Here is a 19,703-nt window from a genome sequence, read left to right on the forward strand (position 1 = left end):
CTGCTGTGAGCGGCGTTTAGGAGATTGAAGTACACAGGGAGGAGGGGGTACCGCACTTAATGCAGAGGGTGCTGGGGGGGGTTTGTTAGACATTAACAGGCCCTTTTCTCATGGGGGTTGTGGTGTAGCTTTCACATATAAGAATTTCACATATGCTGCAAGAAAAAAGCAAAGTGATTAAAGTGAAACATTTTATTGTACAGATTTCTTTTTTTATTCATCAGTCTGACTGTGGTGGGTAGAGTATTTAGTTCTCTATTTAATAGTGCATGGTCATTACTACTACAAATACAGTGGGTATCACTGAAAAACACTAATGACACTTTTAAAAGCAGTTGATAATATAATGTGATTAGAATATAGAATATATAGAGAGAGGAAAATGTTAGAGGAAAATGTTGGAGTTTAATAAGGAAGCATTTGTGCAGGTTTAATTGGGATTAGTTTTATGCAGATTTAATAGGGATGCATTTTAGACATATTTAATAGGAATTAGTTTTCAGGCTGATTTAACAGGGAGTATTATTGATGCAGATTCAATATGGATTAGTTTTTAGACAAAAATTAATAGGGGGTTTGATTTAGGCTGATTTAATAGGAATGCATGTTTTGGCATATTTAATAGGGATTTTAGACAGTTTTAGACAGATTTAGTACGGATTAGTTTTAGGCAGATTGAACAGGGATGGGTTTTAGGCAGATGTAATGGGGATTAGTTTTAGGCAGATTGAACAGGGATGGGTTTTAGGCAGATGTAATGGGGATTAGTTTTAGACAGATTTAATAGGAATTAGTTTCAGTGCAGATTTAATAGGAATTAGTTTCAGTGCAGATTTAATAGGGATGGGTTTTTAGGCTGATTTAATAGGGATTAGTTTCAAGGCAGATTTAATAGGAATGCATGCTTAGGCAGATTTAGTATAGATTATATTTAATAGAGTTTAGTTTCAAGGCAGATTTAATATAGATAGATAGATAGATAGATAGATAGATAGATAGATAGATAGATAGATAGATAGATAGATAGATAGATAGATAGATAGATAGATAGATAGATAGATAGATAGATAGATAGATACTTTATTAATCCCGAAGGAAATTGAGGCCTCAGTAGCAAGTTACATAAATCAAAGTCAAAAAGTAAGTAATAGTACACACTACAGAGATTTACATTATACAAAAAAGTATCTGTATAACCACAACACTTGGACAACACACAACAAAACAGGACCTGAGGGTACATATGGTACATGTGATACATATGAAGGTGTTATTTCAGTTAACACTGCAAGGCTAGTATGGATTATAAGTCACAGTTGTAAGATATAAATAATAAAAAGAATTTAAAGTGAATTATAAAGTATAGAGTATAAAGTGATACTTTATATGGGTGCATGTTTAAGCAGATTTAATAGGGATTACTTTTTAGGCAGATTTAATAAAAATGAGTCTTTAAGCAGGTTCAGTGGGGATGAGTTTTCAGGCAAGTTTAATAGGAATGAGTTTTTACACAGATTTAATAGGGATTAATTTGTAGGCAGATTTAATAGAAATTAGTTTTAAGACATTTAATTTTAAGCATTTTTTTTGCAGTTTTTAGGCAGGTTTAATGGGGATTAGTTTTCTGGCAAAATTTATAGGGATTAGTTTCAAGGCAGATTTAATAGGGATGAGTTTTTTTAATGCATATTTATTAGGGATTAGTTTTTTATGCAAAATGATTAAGACTGAGTTTTTAGACAGATCCAACAGGGATGAGTTTATACAGATCGAATTGTTTCAGGTTTTTGGTGAATATTACATGTGTAATAAAAACTGAGCTGACTGTCTCAGACTGACTGGCTCGGCAGATTAAAAAAAAGATTTCATTTATTCTGGGCTTCTGGTGAACTGAACTCTAATTAAAGCTTCATGTGATCTGTCAAACAGGACTGACAGAGCACAAAAAATTCAACACGAATAAAGTCCTTGTACATTGTGATACAGTTTATATTGTGATAGGATGATATAATATGAAATAAATTGTTATATCGCTCATCTGTATTTATACTTTACTTAAATCAGAAATGTGTGTGTTTCTGGTGGCGTTTTACTCTCCAGTGAACTACAGACTAGAAGACAAATGTATTTGTTTTCATTTTTAATAAAACCACTGGGTGGAAAATCAGGCTGCATATTGAAAACATCTCCAAGGTTTTTTATTGGTCTTTTCATCTGTTTTGCTACGGATCTAAGCTGCACAGAGAGTTTTTATGATTTCTAGTTCTCTCAGGAGCGAGGTTCTGCTGGAGAGCGGGGATAAGTACAGCTTTAACGAGGACGGCTCCGAGATCACTATAATGGATGTAAAGAAGCTGGATGAAGGAGATTACACCTGCACCGCCACCAACAAAGCAGGAAAGAGTGAAGAAGAAGTCAGCCTGAAAGTCTTTGGTAAAAAGCTTTTCGAGATAAAAGATTCACACATTAAACGACTGATACTCGATCCCGACACCTCACACAAATTCTCCCAAATTGTTTTAGTGAAACCTAAAATCACATTCTTGGAGAACCAGAGCACTACGGAGATGGAGGAGCAGATCAGGTTGACGTGCGAGGCCACCGGAGACCCTACACCGAGCATCACGTGGAGTTTCGGCTCACAGGTTTTCACAGACGGGGAACAGGTACGCACCAGTTTCTCTATTGTTGAATTCCCAGTGAGACCAGAGCTAGCGTAGTCATGTTTCAGCTCTAATTTCTCAGTAGCGTAGTGAGGTTGGAACTGCCTCTGGCTGCTTCACACATGAGATTTGTTTCTGTCTGCAGGAGCATCTAAAGAGGATTTATCAGGTATGAGATCAGAGCAGCAGGTACAGTAACCAGAATGTCTAAAAAAACACCAAAATCGACCATCTTTTTTTTATTAATCCCCGATTTGTCGCAGAACTCTGATAACGTTCTGTCAAGTTACTGCCTGCTGCTAGAAATCCATTTCTGTCAGAGTCCTAAAGACACGATGTTATCAGAGATGATTGAATTAAATTGTAGAAAGAAGAAACACTGCATGCAGTTTAGAGGAGCTTGTCATGTCATTGCAGCGCTTTCTTTAATTAAAGGAGGCTGCTGCAGATGAGTCTGAAACAAGAACACATGGGCCCTGATTTACTGAGCTCTTATATTATAAAAAACACAGATTCTGTCCAGCAGTTTTGAGTAAAAATGTCAAACATTTCATTTTGTCTTGATGCTGCAGTACAAACGTTACAGTAAACACAGAACCCACTTTAATTCCATGTTTTGTTGAAAATAAGTTAGGATTTTATCCATAATTACATTTTAAAAACATGGAAAACAATTAAAAATGTGGTGTTTACAAAATCATTTGCGAAAAAATATAATATTTTCAGTACAGAACCTGTTAACTTATTATTATTATTATTATTATTATTATTATGGAATATTAGGACGTGTTCTTAGCCATATTAAATAGTGTAAATACTATTAGTATAAACAATGTAAATACTATTAGTAGAAATAGTAGAAATAAATCTAATTAGTATTAGTATATAAATAGTATACATAAATATTAATAATATAAATACTATTTAGTATAAATACTATTAAATAATATATATATGACTGTTTGACTATATCACTATACGGACGAGCGGTCATTTCTTGCGTAGGTAGTTTTGTTCCTGATTAACATTTAATCATACAGACAAATTTTTCTCATGGCACAGAGCAACAATTTGTGTTTTCTTGCCAACTTTGGCAAGAGACAACTGTTCCACGTGTGTTTTAACTTATTTGGGATACTATGACATACAGTAGACCCTTGACTAACGAACATTTTGGGTTACGACCAATTTTTTTCTATTTAACGTACGAACAAATTTCGGATTACGAACCGAAATTCACATGCGAACGAAACGTGTGATTTCATGAACAAGTTGACTCCGACCGTCTCTCTCTCTCCGTAGAGTGAGCAATAATTTGGACAGTGGTCGGTGTTTTTCCTGTGTTTTGTTTATATTTTGTAAAATTCAATATTAAAATGGCCCCAAAGAAGGTGCAGAGACAGCGCAGTGTTGAGAAAATAAATAATTCTATTACTATTATTAGTATAGTATGAAAGTTATTGTTGTTTCTGGTAGATACATTTTATAAAAAATAAAAAAAAAGAAGGAAATTTATTATGGTGTATGGTACAGCACATGTACTGTACTGAAATGTGATGTGTGTTGTTTTATGTACAGTACTACTGTGTATTGTTGTTTATTATTGTTTATTACAGAAATGTATATTCTATAATTTAAGATTTAAGGGAAAATATACTGTATTTATAACAAAAAAGACCATTTAAGACATTAGAAAGGTTAGGTAAGGGGGGGTTTGGGAGGTCTGGCACGGATTAATTCTTTTTTACATTATTTCTTATGGGAAAAATAGGTTTAACTAACAAACATTTTGACTTAAGAACAGCCCTTCGGAACCAATTAAATTCGTGAGTCAAGGGTCTACTGTACTATACTAGTATATATTCTGTAAATGCAGAATTTACTTATGAAAGAACTCAAAATTTGTAACGTTTATTTATAAAAAAGAAACAGTCAGTGAATTCATTAAAATCTCAAAACTACCCTGGTGTGCTTGTTCATCTTAGTTCAACTGAATGTGCTTCTCAAATACATCAGAAACGAGCGAGGCTACATTAGGCCCAGACTAGACACAGATCATTACTGCTTGTTTGGTATCTTAATAAATCAGGGCCTGGATTTGTCTTCTTGTTTCACCATCATCATCATTCACATCATGTTTTTGCTTTTGCTGAATCTGTCTTTGTTTCCACTTCATCATCATCCTCGTCCAAACATGGCGGATGTGTTTGTAGGTTGTCATTTTGGTTGCTGAATGTGCACATTTACATTAGCCTGTGTGGTTAGACAGCAAATCATCATCATGGTGATAATAATTAGCACGATTCCTCTTTCATCATCTGCTCGGATTTACACTTATGGCCAAAATATGTGGACACCCCTTCTAATCATTCAGCCACACTTATTTCTAACAGGTTTCAAAAAGATATTAAATAAATAATGTGCTTTTAATTTTGTAGCAACTGTTTCAGGAAATTTGTCCTGTTTTAGCATTAGCACAATATAAAGTTGATACTATGAAGATCTTTATCACATGGCTGGACGAGGGCGCTGTATTGGTGCAGCGGTAAAACATGCTAGACCTCTACCGCTTCCCAAGAGAAGAGGGGTGGGATGCTGAGACCAGGTGTCCACATACTTTTGTCCATCTAGTCTGTTGTGTCTGTTGTGCTCCTATCCAGTTTTGTGTTGAATGTTACTTTTAAATGGCAGGTTGCTAATATCATTTTATAACTGCTAATTTCTTTTGGGGGTCTTATCACTGTTTGGTGTCCTGCTGTCCAAACCAAGCACAAAACCTACTCAGTAGCTGCTTGTTGAGGAAGCTTATCACAAAAACACAGGATCATCCACCCAGCAGGATTTTAATAGCTTTGATAATCTGCACGATCTTGTGAACAAACTCATCTCCTGTCCTGAGATTCTGAAGTGTGACACATGTGCTGGATGCTTGGTGTTGTGCTTGTGTTTGCACGTACATCAAAAAATCCAATACTCGGTTACTGTCTTGTTCAAAAATGATGTCATATTTCTCCAATTTTCTTTTCTATGTTTGAAAATAGATTTTTTTTCTCCTTCTGGGTTTCTTTGGTTTATTAGTTGTATTTGGGGATAATAAACAAAGAATCTTACACGCTGTCATACATTTTCTAGTACTGGCCAAACAACCAAGAGCCATAAAGACAGTAGACTTGAGGCTTTGTGGGAATCATTAGGAATTGAAGGAAATGAATGAAGGATGGATGGATGAAAGGAAGGAAGGATTTATAGATGGATGGATGGATAAAAGGATGGATTGATGGAAGAATGAATGGATGGATGGATTGATGGAAGGATGGATGGAAGGAAGGAAGGATTTATGGATTGCTTTTATACCCACGTCAAATCTGTATAATTGCTTTTTTCTTTTATTTTTAGCCATATAAATTAATATGCACTTAATGGCCAAAAGTATGTGGACACCTGACATCCCATTTTAAAATAATGTGCATTAATAGGGAGTTGTTTTTCTGCTTTGTGGCTATATTAAGTTGAATACCTTAATACAATATTTGTTTAAAAAAACATTTATATCTAATTTTATGTATCTTTATATTCCTATTTTGTAATATATGTATAAACATGTTATGTCTCTATATAGTCTTGAAAGCTGCTGTAACATTGCAAATTCCCTCTATGGGATAATATGAGGCTATCTTATCTTATCTTATCTTATCTTATCTTTCTTATCTTAATAACCTCCAATTTCGGAAAGGCTTTCCACCAGATTTAGGACTGTGTCTGGGGAATTGAGTCAAAAGACCCTTTGTGAGGTCAGGCACCTGATATCAGATGAGCAGATCTGGCTCACTGTAATTCCCGTGTTCAGTGGGGTTGAAATTAGGGCTTTGTGTAGGTCACACCAGTGTGGTGACACCAAGTCTTAATAGACCTCGCTGGAACAGGAAAGGGTTTTAATGAACTGTAATGGTGTGTTCCTGCTAGCAATAGGTGTGGCTGAAATACCAGAGGTGCCAAAATCACACCACACACGGGTGCAGTTTTACACTGAAGTGATTGTGGATGCTGCTCATTTCATCTTTTATCCTCAGAAAATGGCTTTTCTTTTCCCCAGGACACCTTTAACTCATATCTCATCAGCCATATTTGGGTACAGTAAAAGGAGTTTTACACCCGTCGTATTTCCTCAGCTCTGGCTCACTTAACCAGGCTGCCAGATGAATAAGAATGCCGTAAACGCAGCAAGATTGAAGATTCGGAGGAGATAGAGCGTTCAGAATACCTGTCAGAAGCAGGGTCCCTGATATATCAGCCCCTAGCTTCTGGATTTTTTTTTGCTAGCTCTGCTGAGAATCTCCGAATCAACTTTTCCATGAGTCACCTGTAAAAGGGATTAGCGCCTCCAGTCAGGCAGACGGCATTAATAATGTATCAGCTATCAAGCCAAAGATGGAGAGATGCAATACGGCCAAAAATGGACACCAGTATAATCAGATGTCTTCATGTTCGGACAGTTTTAGCCACAATGAGTGCCACTGTAGCACTAATGTTTGTATATAGAGGGTACATAGCTTAGCATAGTCTTGACTTTCTGCCCTTTTTAGCAAAGACACTCATTAAATAGCACCTTCCAACTAGTCGATTTGCTCCATCCTGATATTACTGTGAATTTAAGTTTATCTAGGAGCAACAACAGCTCAGACATCAAGCTTTAGACCTAAAGTTCTTGGTTGCAGCACTAATTTCTTGATTGTGAACTACCCCAGGAAGCAACGTCTCACATGAGATGTTAAGCTAAAGAGATTTTAGGGTTTTTATGGTAAAGCACATACATATTTGCACACAAGCCTAAGATCACCATGTGCAATGCCAACCACTAGCTAGGGCTGTAATCTACACACAATGGTTAAACGTATGTGGAAATCCCTCCTAATTATAGAGATTAGGTGTTTCAGCCACACCTTAAATAAATTATATACTTCCAAGCTTGTGGCAACAGTTTGGGGAAGACCTCAAACTGTTCCAGCATGACCATGCTCATGTACAAGAATGAGGTCCAGTTAGAATGCTTTTGACGAGTTTGGTGGCCTGCACAGAGCCCTGACCCTAACCCCACTGAACATGTTGCATGTTGATGGTGGCAACCTGGCCCCACTGTGGTTTACAAGTTGTAACATAAAGCATCCACAAGGGGGCGTTCGTGTACGAGTTTATTTGTGCTGAACTGTTCAAATTTGTTTATTTAATTATTCTATTTTTGGGCTCACAAACCATCCAAGGTTTAAACACCCTGCTATAGATGGATGTGATGTTCGGGTGTCCACATACTTTCGCCAGTGTAGTCTAGCGCACTTGAATGTATTTTTAATTGGCTCCATGCTGTCGCACTGATAAAGGGATTTTCTCCTAACGAACGCTTTGTGAGGTGAGCGTCTAATAAAGGACGCCTTGTATCCAGCAGAAACAATGTCCGTTCAGATACTGCGTGTCGTCTGGTAGCGCCGGGGTGAATCTGCCTTTTCTCTCGTACCAGTGACCCACTGCTGACCGCTCGCCTCTCCTCTGAACCTGTACTCTTGTCACAGAAAGAGCCCCCAACCCCCTCACCCCGGCCCGCGTCATAAAAGAGACATTGATCCTGTCTCTGTATTTATGACAACCTGAACACAATGGGAAATCTTTACAGCACATCAGAATCAACAACTGGGCCGAGGATGCAGGATTTTTTAGACGACGTGATTTATTATGTTCTCCGTTTGCTTCAGTTCTTTTCATTCACGTTGTTAGTGGCGATTTTACATTTTAGTGCTGCTTGTTCTTGTAATTAATTCATCAGTCATGGAAATTATAATAAATTTCTTTCCCAAATTCTGCCTCTGCCCCTCATAAGAACTCCTCATATTCTCCTGATAAGAACTGCATAAGTACTGTGTGTGCATAATAAGGGCTGATTCAATTTGTCCACACGACAGTGATACTCGGACAGTTCGGGGTTTGGGGACAAACCATGAACCGTTGACAGAATGTTGGGTGGCCAAGACTCGCTGATACCAGAGGTCAGCGAAGGCTTTGGTGTCTGGTATGGGAAGCAGAAGGACGACCAAGGCTTAAATTGCAGTTCATTTGAACAGTGATGCATAGTTGCAGGCCAGTCAAAGTGGCTAGCAGTTGTCCATTCTCAAAAGCATCTACAGTGGGCATGTGAGGATCAGAACTGGGCACCAGCTACAGGAGTTTAAAGACATGCTGGTATCCTGGTACCAGGTACAACAAGGCACCTTTAGATGTCTTGTGGAGTCCATGTCTCAAGAGATGGGCAGGATAATAGCCAGTGGTGATTTTAATGCATTAAAATAAATGCATTAAAAGGCGCCCAGGTGACGCAGAGAGATATTCCGCTAGCACACCAGCGCCGAGATTCTGAACTCCTCGGTTCGAAGTTCAGTGATGCCACCGGTCGTCTTGGCGCCATCTAGCAGGCATAATTGGCAGTGCCTGCAGGTAGGGATGACCGGAATATGCTGTGTAAGGACCCTGATTGGCAGATAGAGGCGCCTGTGCAGAGTTCATGGGTGGACAAGGCTTCTGCTAAGGGCTGCACGCGGGTCGGAGGCCTCGTGAGCCGCAATATACCCTCCTCAACTGCAAAAAAAGCGGAAGACAAATTGACTACAGCTAAATTGGGAGAAAAATGCATAAAATCTATATAAAAAAAATGCTTTAAAATGCACAAACTCTGTAAAGACGTGGGGTGTCCACATACTTTTGGTCATATAGTGTATTTAATAGTCGTAAATTTTTCACGTCCTCCATACCAACCACCAATCCTGGTGTTTTTTCGATGCTGAGTGTTTTTGGTGGTGTGGATGTTGCTTTCAATCACATATCGGAGACATTTGTAACCTGAACACCGCTCCATAAATGGATTTGTACAATTTACCGTGGTAACTGTCATTAAAGCCGCTATAATTGACTTTCCATTTTTTAAGGCCTGTTAGACGGTAACAGTAGCTAGGGGGCGGGGCTTATTAAAGTGTCAATTAGTGGCTTTAATTGGGCTACATGATACTCAGTACTGGATGCTTCAAGTTGCTCTCAGCTCTCCCGGGAGGTTGTTAGCAGCAGGAGAACCAGTGGAGTGTCATCTTCAGATCCTCATCATATCACACGTGCTGTGTTCCTGTCACGTCAAGATCTGCCTCATTCGTGAGACGTCTGCATGATGTAGAAACGATGTCGATCTGCGTGCTGTCGCTGATGTACCGCCCTGCTTCAGCGGCGATTTCCATTCCGGTCTCGTCGTCTCATTACATTCGCTCGTAACATCGACTTCTCATCAGACTCCCTTCATTTCATTCATGCTGTGCAAATGAGCATAAGGATGGAAACAAGACTGTACAACATATGGCCAAAAGTATGTGGACACCCAATCAGGAGCTTGTCGGACCTCCTGTTCCAAAACCATTGGCATTAATATGAAGTCAGCTCCATAATATGCAATTTTTGTGTCTGTTGGCCTATTTCGTCCAGCAGGTGTTTATATGATTGGGGCAGTAATATTAAATGAGAGGGCCTGGCTCACAATTGATGTTCCAATTCATCCCAAAAGGTTTAAAGAGGTTCAGGAATCTGTTCAGACTGCTGGATTTCCTTCACACCAAACTAGTAATCTGGTATAATTTCTTAATTGACCTTTGTGCACAGAGGTGCAATCGTTCTGGAATGCTGATTTTATACCTGTTACAACTGGGTGTGGCTGAAACAGCTGAATTTAAAATGTGTGTCTACATACACTTGTCCATATAACGTTCCTTAAATGTGTCTCAGTCTCATCTTAAGTTCTTTGTTGTTGGTTACATGTAATAGTTGTATTTCATGTAATTACCATTTTTTAAATTATGTTTAGGCTTTATGTCATCAATATAATATTGCATAAACAATTTTATGCTCTCTTGCTTTATTAATTATAATCATTTTATTCTGGACTCATGTACAGACAATCTATATTACATTACATTTACATTTTCGGCATTTAGCAGACACTTTAATCCAAAGTGACTTACAGTACTGTGACAGTATATTGTCTGAGCAATTGAGGGTTAGGGGCCTTGCTCAAGGGCCCACCAGTGACAACCAGGCAGTGGTGGGGCTTGAACCAGTGACCTTTCAATTACTAGTCCAGTACCTTAACCACTAAGCTACAACTGTCCTATTGGTATTGGTAGAAATTAATTGTACATTCTCATTTTTTTCTTAATGCATGTCCTGACAATTCATTTGAAGGCTTCATATGTTTGTTTTTGTTGTGATTTTTTATTTGTTTCTTCTCTGCAGGCCTCGTGGACTCGGCCCGAGCAGCATAAGGTACAGCTTCAATCCCCACGACTTCATAATCAAAGACTTTTGAGCCCCTACAGTAAAATTGCTGAAATTTTTAAGTCAGCATAAAATAATTGTTTTATTTTACCACAACATTAGCACGTGTACATGTGAAAAGAATTGTGGCAGGAACGCCCTGGATAGGGGGCCAGTCAAGGCATGATTGGCTATATCCCCGTCTCAGACACAGCCAATCACGTCTATGTAGACGAACCACCGAGACTAAGACCACCCGGTGGGCTGGTGTAAAATAAAAACTCTGGTTGTTCATTTTATTTTTCTGCATGCAGCCTAAAACCTAATACGTTCTGCCTGTTTCCTGGACAGGACACCCATTAATCACACGACACAACACTCACACATTTCCACCCAGGGACGGTTAAATGCAGCCAGTCCACCAGTCATGTGTAGGAGTGGAAGGATAAATAACCTGGAAGCAGCTTGTATTAAAATGATCCAGTAAATCTGCTGGGTGTGAGTGTTTAGATACAACAGGATTTAAGACCAGATGCTCTTTAGGCACAAATGTCATGGTGCTAATGGGACATGTTTAATTGCTTGAGCGTGTAAGTAAATTAAATCAACAGTTAACGTTTGCATGCACGCAAATGTGTCGCGTGAGAACCAGTATTTTCTTTTTATGGGTTGCCAGTCCATTGTGGGGCTTGATCACCTCCCCACCTCAGACACAACCAGTCATGTCTGTATGTAGTGGTAGTGGGCTAGTAACCTTTATATCTTAAACTACAGGTTTGACATGGCATGTTTTGGGTATATACATTTTCTGCATTGAGCAAACACTTTTATTCAAAGCGACTTACATTATTCAGTCTAAGCAATTGAGGGTTAAAGGCCTTAATGGTTTGAACCAGCAACCTTCTGATTACAAGTCCAGTACCTTAACCACTAGGCTACACTTATCCATACAACAGAGTGTTTACATTTATTGTATTAAGCAGATGCTTTTATCCAAAGCGACTTGCGTCTTGCAATTGTGACCAAGTACAACTCGAGCAACTGAGGGTTAAGGGCCTTGCTCAGGGGCCCAACAGTGACAACGTGGCGATAGTGAGGCGTGAATGTATATATATATATATATATATATATATATATACTGATCAACCATAACATTAAAACCACCTCTTTGTTTCTACACTTACTGTCTATTTTATCAGCTCCACTTACCATATAGAAGCACTTTGTAGTTCTACAATTACTGACTGTAGTCCATCTGTTTCTCTGCATACTTTTAGCCTGCTTTTACCCTGTTCTTCAATGGTCAGGACCCCCACAGGAGCACCACAGAGCAGGTATTATTTAGGTGGTGGATCATTCTCAGCACTGCAGTTCCATTGAGTCGGTCATCTTCTAGACCTTTATCAGTGGTCACAGGACGCTGCCCACAGGGTGCTGTTGGCTGGATATTTTTGGTTGGTGGACTATTCTCAGTCCAGCAGTGACAGTGAGGTGTTTAAAAACTCCATCAGCACTGCTGTGTCTGATCACTCATTCCAGCACAACACACACTAACACACCACCACCATGTCAGTGTCACTGCAGTGCTGAGAATTATCCACCACCTAAATAATGCCTGCTCTGTGGTGGTCCTGTGGGGGTCCTGACCATTGAAGAACAGGGTAAAAGGAGGTTAAAAAAGTATGTAGAGAAACAGATGGACTACAGTCAGTAATTGTAGAACTACAAAGTGCTTCTATATGGTAAGTGGAGCTAATTATTTATTTAAAATTTTTGGGCAGAAGGTGGATTTTCAAGCACATCACATGTTAATAATTATTACATTTATTTTCTTTTGTAAACATCAACAACAACATTTTTCAGTCTGTAAATGACGTAAGCTGTTCCCCCGTCTCATTAATTTCTCGTAAATGATTTCAATACTTTCTTTCTTTTGACAAACGTTTCATCAGCGCTGATGCGTTTCTCACGACAAAGCTGAACATTCGGGCAACACGCAGCAGCGGCTGTGACAGCTAATGGCAGACGTGCATAATTCAGAAGATTCCTCTGCTGAAAACTGTGGGCATGAAACATTCATACGGCGCCGCTCTCACATTGCAAATGAATAGCCGGAGCTTTATAGCAGAGAAGAATGGCAGATATATAGTGCACTGACATCCACGTCTGCCTCCTGTAGCTGATTTATACTGTTCCTGACACACACTCAGTGTCCGGTGACAACAATCTGTCCTAGAGGTCAGGGGTCATGCTCTGGCCATCTGAACCTAACAGAAGCAGAGGTGTCCTGGGGGACAGCGAGAGGCACACTGACCACGACCAATCCTCTTATTAGGGGGTAGATTAAATGATCCTGTGCTGAGCAGATGGAGAAGCTGATGATGTGTGGATGAAAGGGAGGCGCGCCTGATGAGTCCAGAGACAGCAGGGGCACAATAAGGGTCTAGACACGCCGAAATCATTCACAAATAGAGCTGCAGAAATACCCCGGTAATAGGAAGAGAACTCAGAACTATAATATTGTACTGGTATTTCTTATACTCAGGCTTATACGAGGGTTCTTCAAAAAGTTTCTGCACTTTTTTAACTCTATTTATTAAGAATGTATTATTTTAGAAAAGGCGAGAACAAAGCGAGTCTTCCGACAAAATAAAGCGTATCACTCATGTAAACAGAGAGACGTGCGCTGCCTAGTGGACAATTACTGAACTTTTCCAGATTTTGTCTGTCAAATCTGAAATCTGTTAAATAAAGGTCCCTTAAATCGAGGTTCTACTGTATTACGTTGATACATTGTCCTCATAATCATAAATTCCCTATATTTTTTTAACATTAGCCTGATTTGAGTTTTTGCGCTGGACTGAACACGCCTGTCTAAAATAGATTTGTTTACCCAGCGCTCTTCACTCCTGAACGAGCAATGTGCGAGCAGCTGTAACAGATCTCTTCTTTACCCCTTTTTATCCTCTCGCAGTAAGAACACAGGAACAGCTCGGCTTCTCTGCGCTCATCTCAAAGCCTGGAAAGTAGCCAGCACAGCGCCACTGTTCCAGTCTATTCACGTTCAGAAATAGCATTTAAACACTTACTATCCAACCATACGAGAAAACAAGTGTTCAACCGGTTCGGTGTTTATTTATTGTACGTTCAGTGCATATGTTCATACTTCCTTTGTTTTCATCATTATTCCTGCATACTGTGTATAATTTTCACAAATAATAGCAACACTTTTTTAATGACTCTTTTTACCTTTAAATGTTTTGTTTTCTAATATTGTGTCTACATCATTTTTCTCTGATGCGTTAGAAGTGTAACATGGTTGCTGCTGAAGTAGTTCGGCAATGAGCCATGCTAAGAGTCGTGTACTATTTTGGCCAACAGAGGGGGCACGGAGGCACAGATGATTGATATGTCAGTTTTCTTTTTTTTATTTATGCATTTTCTCCCAGTTTAGCATTGTCAATTTGTCTTCCGCTGCTGGTGGATCCCTGATTGCAGTCGAGGTGGGTATATTGCTGCTCACGCCTCCTCGACCCGCATGCAGCTCTTAGCGGAACCCTTTCCACCAATGCACTCTGCACAGGTGCTTCTCTATCTGCCAGTCAGGGTCCTTACACAGCGCTTGAAGACCCCAACCAGTTAGTCCGGTCATCCCGCCCTAGCAGAACCGTGTCTGCTGCAGGCACTGCCAATTGTGCCCGCTAGATGGCACCCAGCCGACCGGTGGCAAAGCCGAGTTTTGACTGAGGAGTTTGGAATCTCGACACTGGTGCGCTAGCGAAATATCTCACTGCGCCACATGTCAGTTTCTGTTAATTGACAATCACCTGCCTTAAGTCGCTTCAGCTGGAAGTTTTTCTATATATTACGGTTTCTCCCTCTCACACTTGCCTGCTCTTCTATTGGTAAACCTTCAGTTTCTCTAAAGCCAAGTAAGTGAATATTTGCACTAAAATTTATTAAATAACCAAAACAGACATGGTTGAACACTTGTTTCTGAACACTGTGTGTGTGTTATTAGAAACTGCAGAGTTGCTAGTTAAACATGAGTCGTGACGCATCAAGAAAAGACGTCATGAGTAAAATCAGACTAAATTAAGTCAGGCTTCCAACGTAGGTCAGAAATGGCTTTCCTAACTTGTTCTTTGCATTATTGATGGATCTTACTTAAACCCCCAGCGCGTACACACACACACACACACACACACACACACACACACAGCTTTAGTGCATAAAAGTCAGTTATTTTTATCTGCCTCATACAGTCTGTTACTGTTTTAGCCTCCAGGGTGGATTAAGGTGTCACACTTTTCAAGCAATAATCACCTCATAACATCTTGGTTACACAACACTCTGGAACATCTTTAACAGCAGTATCAGAACTTTTGATGTCAGGAATCAGAAATTGCACTTGCTTTTACTGGTTACCAATCTGCTGCCAGATGTGGCTACCAGTTCATGCACCAGCAGGATGATAACACGCTTTCTTAATTTTGAGGTTAGGCGCTTCAGACACATCTGTTACTTATAGGTGTATAAAATCAATTATATTATTGGTATAAATGGTATGATTTTAACTTGGAAAGAGTTTGGGGAAGGTCCTTACTTGTTTCAGCATGACTGTGACCCTGTGCACAAAGCCATTTCATAGCAGCCTCCAGCAGCCTGCACAGAGCTTTCACTTACGACTGAACGGGCACGAATTCCCACAGACACACTTGTGACTTGTGAAATGCCTTTCCAGGAGAATGAAGGACATGTTAATCACACAAAAGGTCAACTTAAGTCAGAAGTGGCATTTTGTCCATGTAATGTACTGGTGCAGAGTGTTTGAGATCATCCAGGTTCAAATCTCAGCGGTGCTATCAGCCGGCCAGGCGTCTCCACAGACATGATCAGCTATGTCTGAGCGAGGGAATGGCCAAAGCACTGTCAAGAGTATTCCTGCTTTGCGTCTGTTGTTTTCCAGTAGAACCTCACCCACCACAACCCTGACCAGGATACATTTAAATAACACTTTGCTCAGTTGTTCATTGTTTATGTTTCTTTTAATTCCACTTTTATTTTTAGACATTTATTGTTCAGTTATTTACTTTTGGTGCTCAGGTGGCGCAGCAGTAAAGCACGTTATCTTACCACCTCTGAGATCTGGGGTTCGAATCTCAGTGGTGTTTCCGGTTGGTCAGTTGTCTGCACAGACATGATTGGCTAATATCCTGGGGGGGAAGGGGTTGCCGAACAGCCTGGCCATTGGAAGGTGCACTCGTCAGTACGCTTTCAGTGCAGGTCCCAAGCGTGGATTAACATAGGAGAGTTGTGTCTAGGGCGGCTAGGTGGGTAGCACTGTCACCTTACCGCAAGAAGGTCCTGGGTTCGATCCCCAGATGGGGCAGTCCGGGTCCTTTCTGTGTGGAGTTTTCATGTTCTCCCCGTGTCTGCTCCAATTTCCTCTCACAGTACAAAAACATGCAATCGGGTTAATTGGAGACACTGAATTGCCTTGTAGGTGAATGGGTGTGTGTGTGTGTGTGTGTGTGTGTGTCTGCCCTGCGATGGACTGGCGCCCCGTCCAGGGTGTTACTGTGTCCCTTGCGCCCATTGAAAAGCTGGGATAGGCTCCAAAAAAAGTACAATTATTTACTTTTACTCCATTCTTTAATTTCATAATTAAAAGTGTCGTGTTTTCATTTCCTCCACGGTTGTTTTTCCCACCTGTTTACAGATCTTAAGGTGCATCAGAGACCTAGAGACTTTTCTCCTGCACATAACTTTGATGTTCAGCACCTGAAACGTGACAGAATTTCATTAGCACTATAAAGTTAGTTGTGTTTCAGGTTGAGGAAGTGTGAACGTAGCCGCAGGCGCTTTCTGTTCACTTCACATTTTGTTGGATGCTGAGAAGCAGCTGTACCCGGGTTACATCGGGTTCCTTTAAAGCTCTGTGTTTGTGTGTCTGTAGGGTGAAGACGGCAGCGTGGTGGCACGCAGCGACGCTCGTCTCTCCTCTCTGACGGTCAAGGACGTCCAGTACACTGACGCCGGCGAGTACCTCTGTACGGCTACCAACGCTGTAGGCCAGAGCTCCCAGTCCACCTACCTGGAAGTGCGGTGTAAGATCATCTTCATTTTTATTCCACTGTCTCATGTTACATTAATGCAGCTCTAAGGGGCAGCAGGATGTGCTCTGCACCCAGCTTGAACTTGAACCTTCCAAAAACAAGCTAAAGGTGGGTGCGGCAACTAATTAGGAGGGCTGTTTACATCCTTTTGGCCACGCAGTGTCCTCAGAGTTATCGTGATTAAAAAAATATATCAACATGGTGAACAGACTGATAATAAAAACTGACTCGGCCTGATGCACCTAATTTTGTCCACCTCACCAGGCGGTATTGATTGGCACTCCAGGTCGGGTGTTTGATCAATACTGCAATCGAAGCGCCTCACAGATGGCATTCCGGCCAGTGATTGATGTCCACTTCCTTCCTTGCCCTTTTCTAATTTGCAGAATGAGATTACACGTCTAGATGTGTAATATACACTCACACTTACTTTATTAGATACACACAGATGAACGTTGTGGGTATACATTTACCAACTGTGTCCCATCTGTTGTTCTTCACGCCATTCATCTGTTAAAAAGGACCACAGTACGAGCACAGCTGACCAGATGATGTTTGGCTGGTGGACCATTCTCATTCTCTGTTGTTCTGGTGTGAGCGTGTCAGGTGCAGCAGTGTTGTTGGTATTTTTAAATACTGTTGAAACTTACTTTATAAGGAACGCCGACCATGTTAGCGCTTATTATAGGTGTTCTGAAATTGTTCTTTATTAGTGGACACGTTCTAATCACAGGACGCTGCCGGCTCTAGATTTTTGGCTGGAGCGCTATTCTTCACCCGTCACTGAGACTGAGCTGTTTAAAATCCCAACAACACTCCTAAACCTGATACACTTATATAAGTACAGCGCATACAAACATGTTAGTGTCATTGCAGTGCTGAGCATGGTTCGCCACCCAAAAACATCTACGCATTCTGGGTAGACAGGGGTTACAAATTGTTCAGAAACACATGGGCTACTGTCAGTATTTGTATACCCACTGTATATAATACGCTACGCCACCATATCTTATGCTAGGCAACTCGAGCTCTCGAGTTCATGAATCTGAGTGCAGCTATCAGCTGGCTGGGCACCCACACAGACACATGATTGGCTGTGTGTCTAAAGGGGGAGGGACAATGACTAAAACAGGATTCCTCGTCACTAATTTAGCCGCCTGAATGGGAGGCGGCAGGTCACGGGTGCCACTGCATGGCTCTCCACACGCAATATTGCTCTCGGTGTGACTTTGCCCATTTTGAATAGATTATAAAAGTCATTGTATTCCTATCTAGAAAGTGTAGCTTAGAAACTAGACAGGTGTACCTAATAAAGTGCTCGGCGAGTGTATACCTCATTCATATTTAAGAAGTAATATCAGTGTCATCTAATATCAGTGGCTGAATAATTAAGACACGACGGCTTGATGCGTAAATGTTTCGAGGAATCGTTTTACCCTGATTAATCTGAGATCCTGGAGCGTCTGGGACTCAGAACAGTCCAAGCGGCGCTGCAGAAATCCTGCACAATGTGTGCAAGCATGTGCTAATTGTCCCACTGTGCATATTGCTGTTTTTGTTTTCATGCTAATACGAGCACATGCCGCACAAAGAATTGCCAGCGTCTTTGTCTCAGACTTCTGTCGACATCCCATCGAGGATTAGCTGATAGCATTCGCCGAAGATCTCACGATCACGAGTCCCAGGGACGGCATCACGGGAGCGGCAGATTGCCGTTCGAGCTCGTAACATGTGGACTGATGCACGTTTGTAATGAGCTGCTTTCGCACCAGCCTCTGCATGTTCCTCCGGGGTGTGTGTGTGTGTGTGTGTGTGTGTGTGGGTGGGGGGGTGTTTGCTTGGATTTGGCAGAAAGGCATCCATGCGTAACTACTGCTCTTATGTAAGATAGCAGCCAGATGTGTTCAGCCTGATGTTCTCTCTGCCCTTTTCTCGGCATCCCAATTTGCATATCTTCAATTTGTTCACGCGTGTCCGACACGTGTGAAGGCGCCGGTCAGCGGCAGATCTTTACAGAGAGTCTTAGTACATAAACAGGACCGTTGCAGGACTGTTGCAGTGGGATGGAGGTGATACCCCAGTGGTGTCTGGTAATGGGCAGGTAGAGTCAGCAGCACAGTCAAGCCAAGCCGTCCTCAGACACAGCCAATCATGATGTCTGTATGTAGACACCTGACCGGTTGGTAGCACCAGTGGAGATTCAAACCCAGGATCTCAGCGGGTGTGGGCTAGCATAATTTACCCCCTGCACTTTACCTTTACTTTTTCAATGCTTCCTTATGCTTTTTAATCGTGGAGATGCTTGATCTTGGAATACCGTATTCTGTTCAGTACCGGCGCATTCACATAAGAAGTGAGAAAACCGCTTGTTGCGCAGACTGTGCCGTTATTTCCTATGAAGTGTGACGGTGGTGCACAAAGCTTAACGTGACCTATTGTACTAAAACAGCGAGTGAGGAACTTATGAGCAGTAATAATTAAGAGAAGTTTAGTGTTTCTGTGTCGTTCTTTTAATACATTAAACCACATTAAGCTTTTTTTTATCAGTATGTGTTTTAGACTCTCGGAAAAGCTGATTCTCACAATT

At 40.8% G+C, this 19,703-nt stretch overlaps 1 protein-coding gene across 1 annotated transcript in view; it reads left to right on the forward strand.

Moving 5' to 3' along the window:
• The window catches only part of ncam1b (neural cell adhesion molecule 1b), a 99,735-nt gene that overhangs the window by 47,100 nt on the left and 32,932 nt on the right, over positions 1-19,703 (forward strand). Inside the window, exons 7-10 of the mRNA XM_063016979.1 lie at positions 2,273-2,433; positions 2,524-2,666; positions 10,977-11,006; positions 16,957-17,107. Of these exons, the coding sequence (XP_062873049.1) occupies positions 2,273-2,433; positions 2,524-2,666; positions 10,977-11,006; positions 16,957-17,107 (485 nt within the window). The remainder of the gene's footprint in view (positions 1-2,272; positions 2,434-2,523; positions 2,667-10,976; positions 11,007-16,956; positions 17,108-19,703) is intronic.

This window comes from Trichomycterus rosablanca, chromosome 20 (assembly GCF_030014385.1).
Source record: "Trichomycterus rosablanca isolate fTriRos1 chromosome 20, fTriRos1.hap1, whole genome shotgun sequence".
Taxonomy (NCBI): Eukaryota; Metazoa; Chordata; class Actinopteri; order Siluriformes; family Trichomycteridae; genus Trichomycterus; species Trichomycterus rosablanca.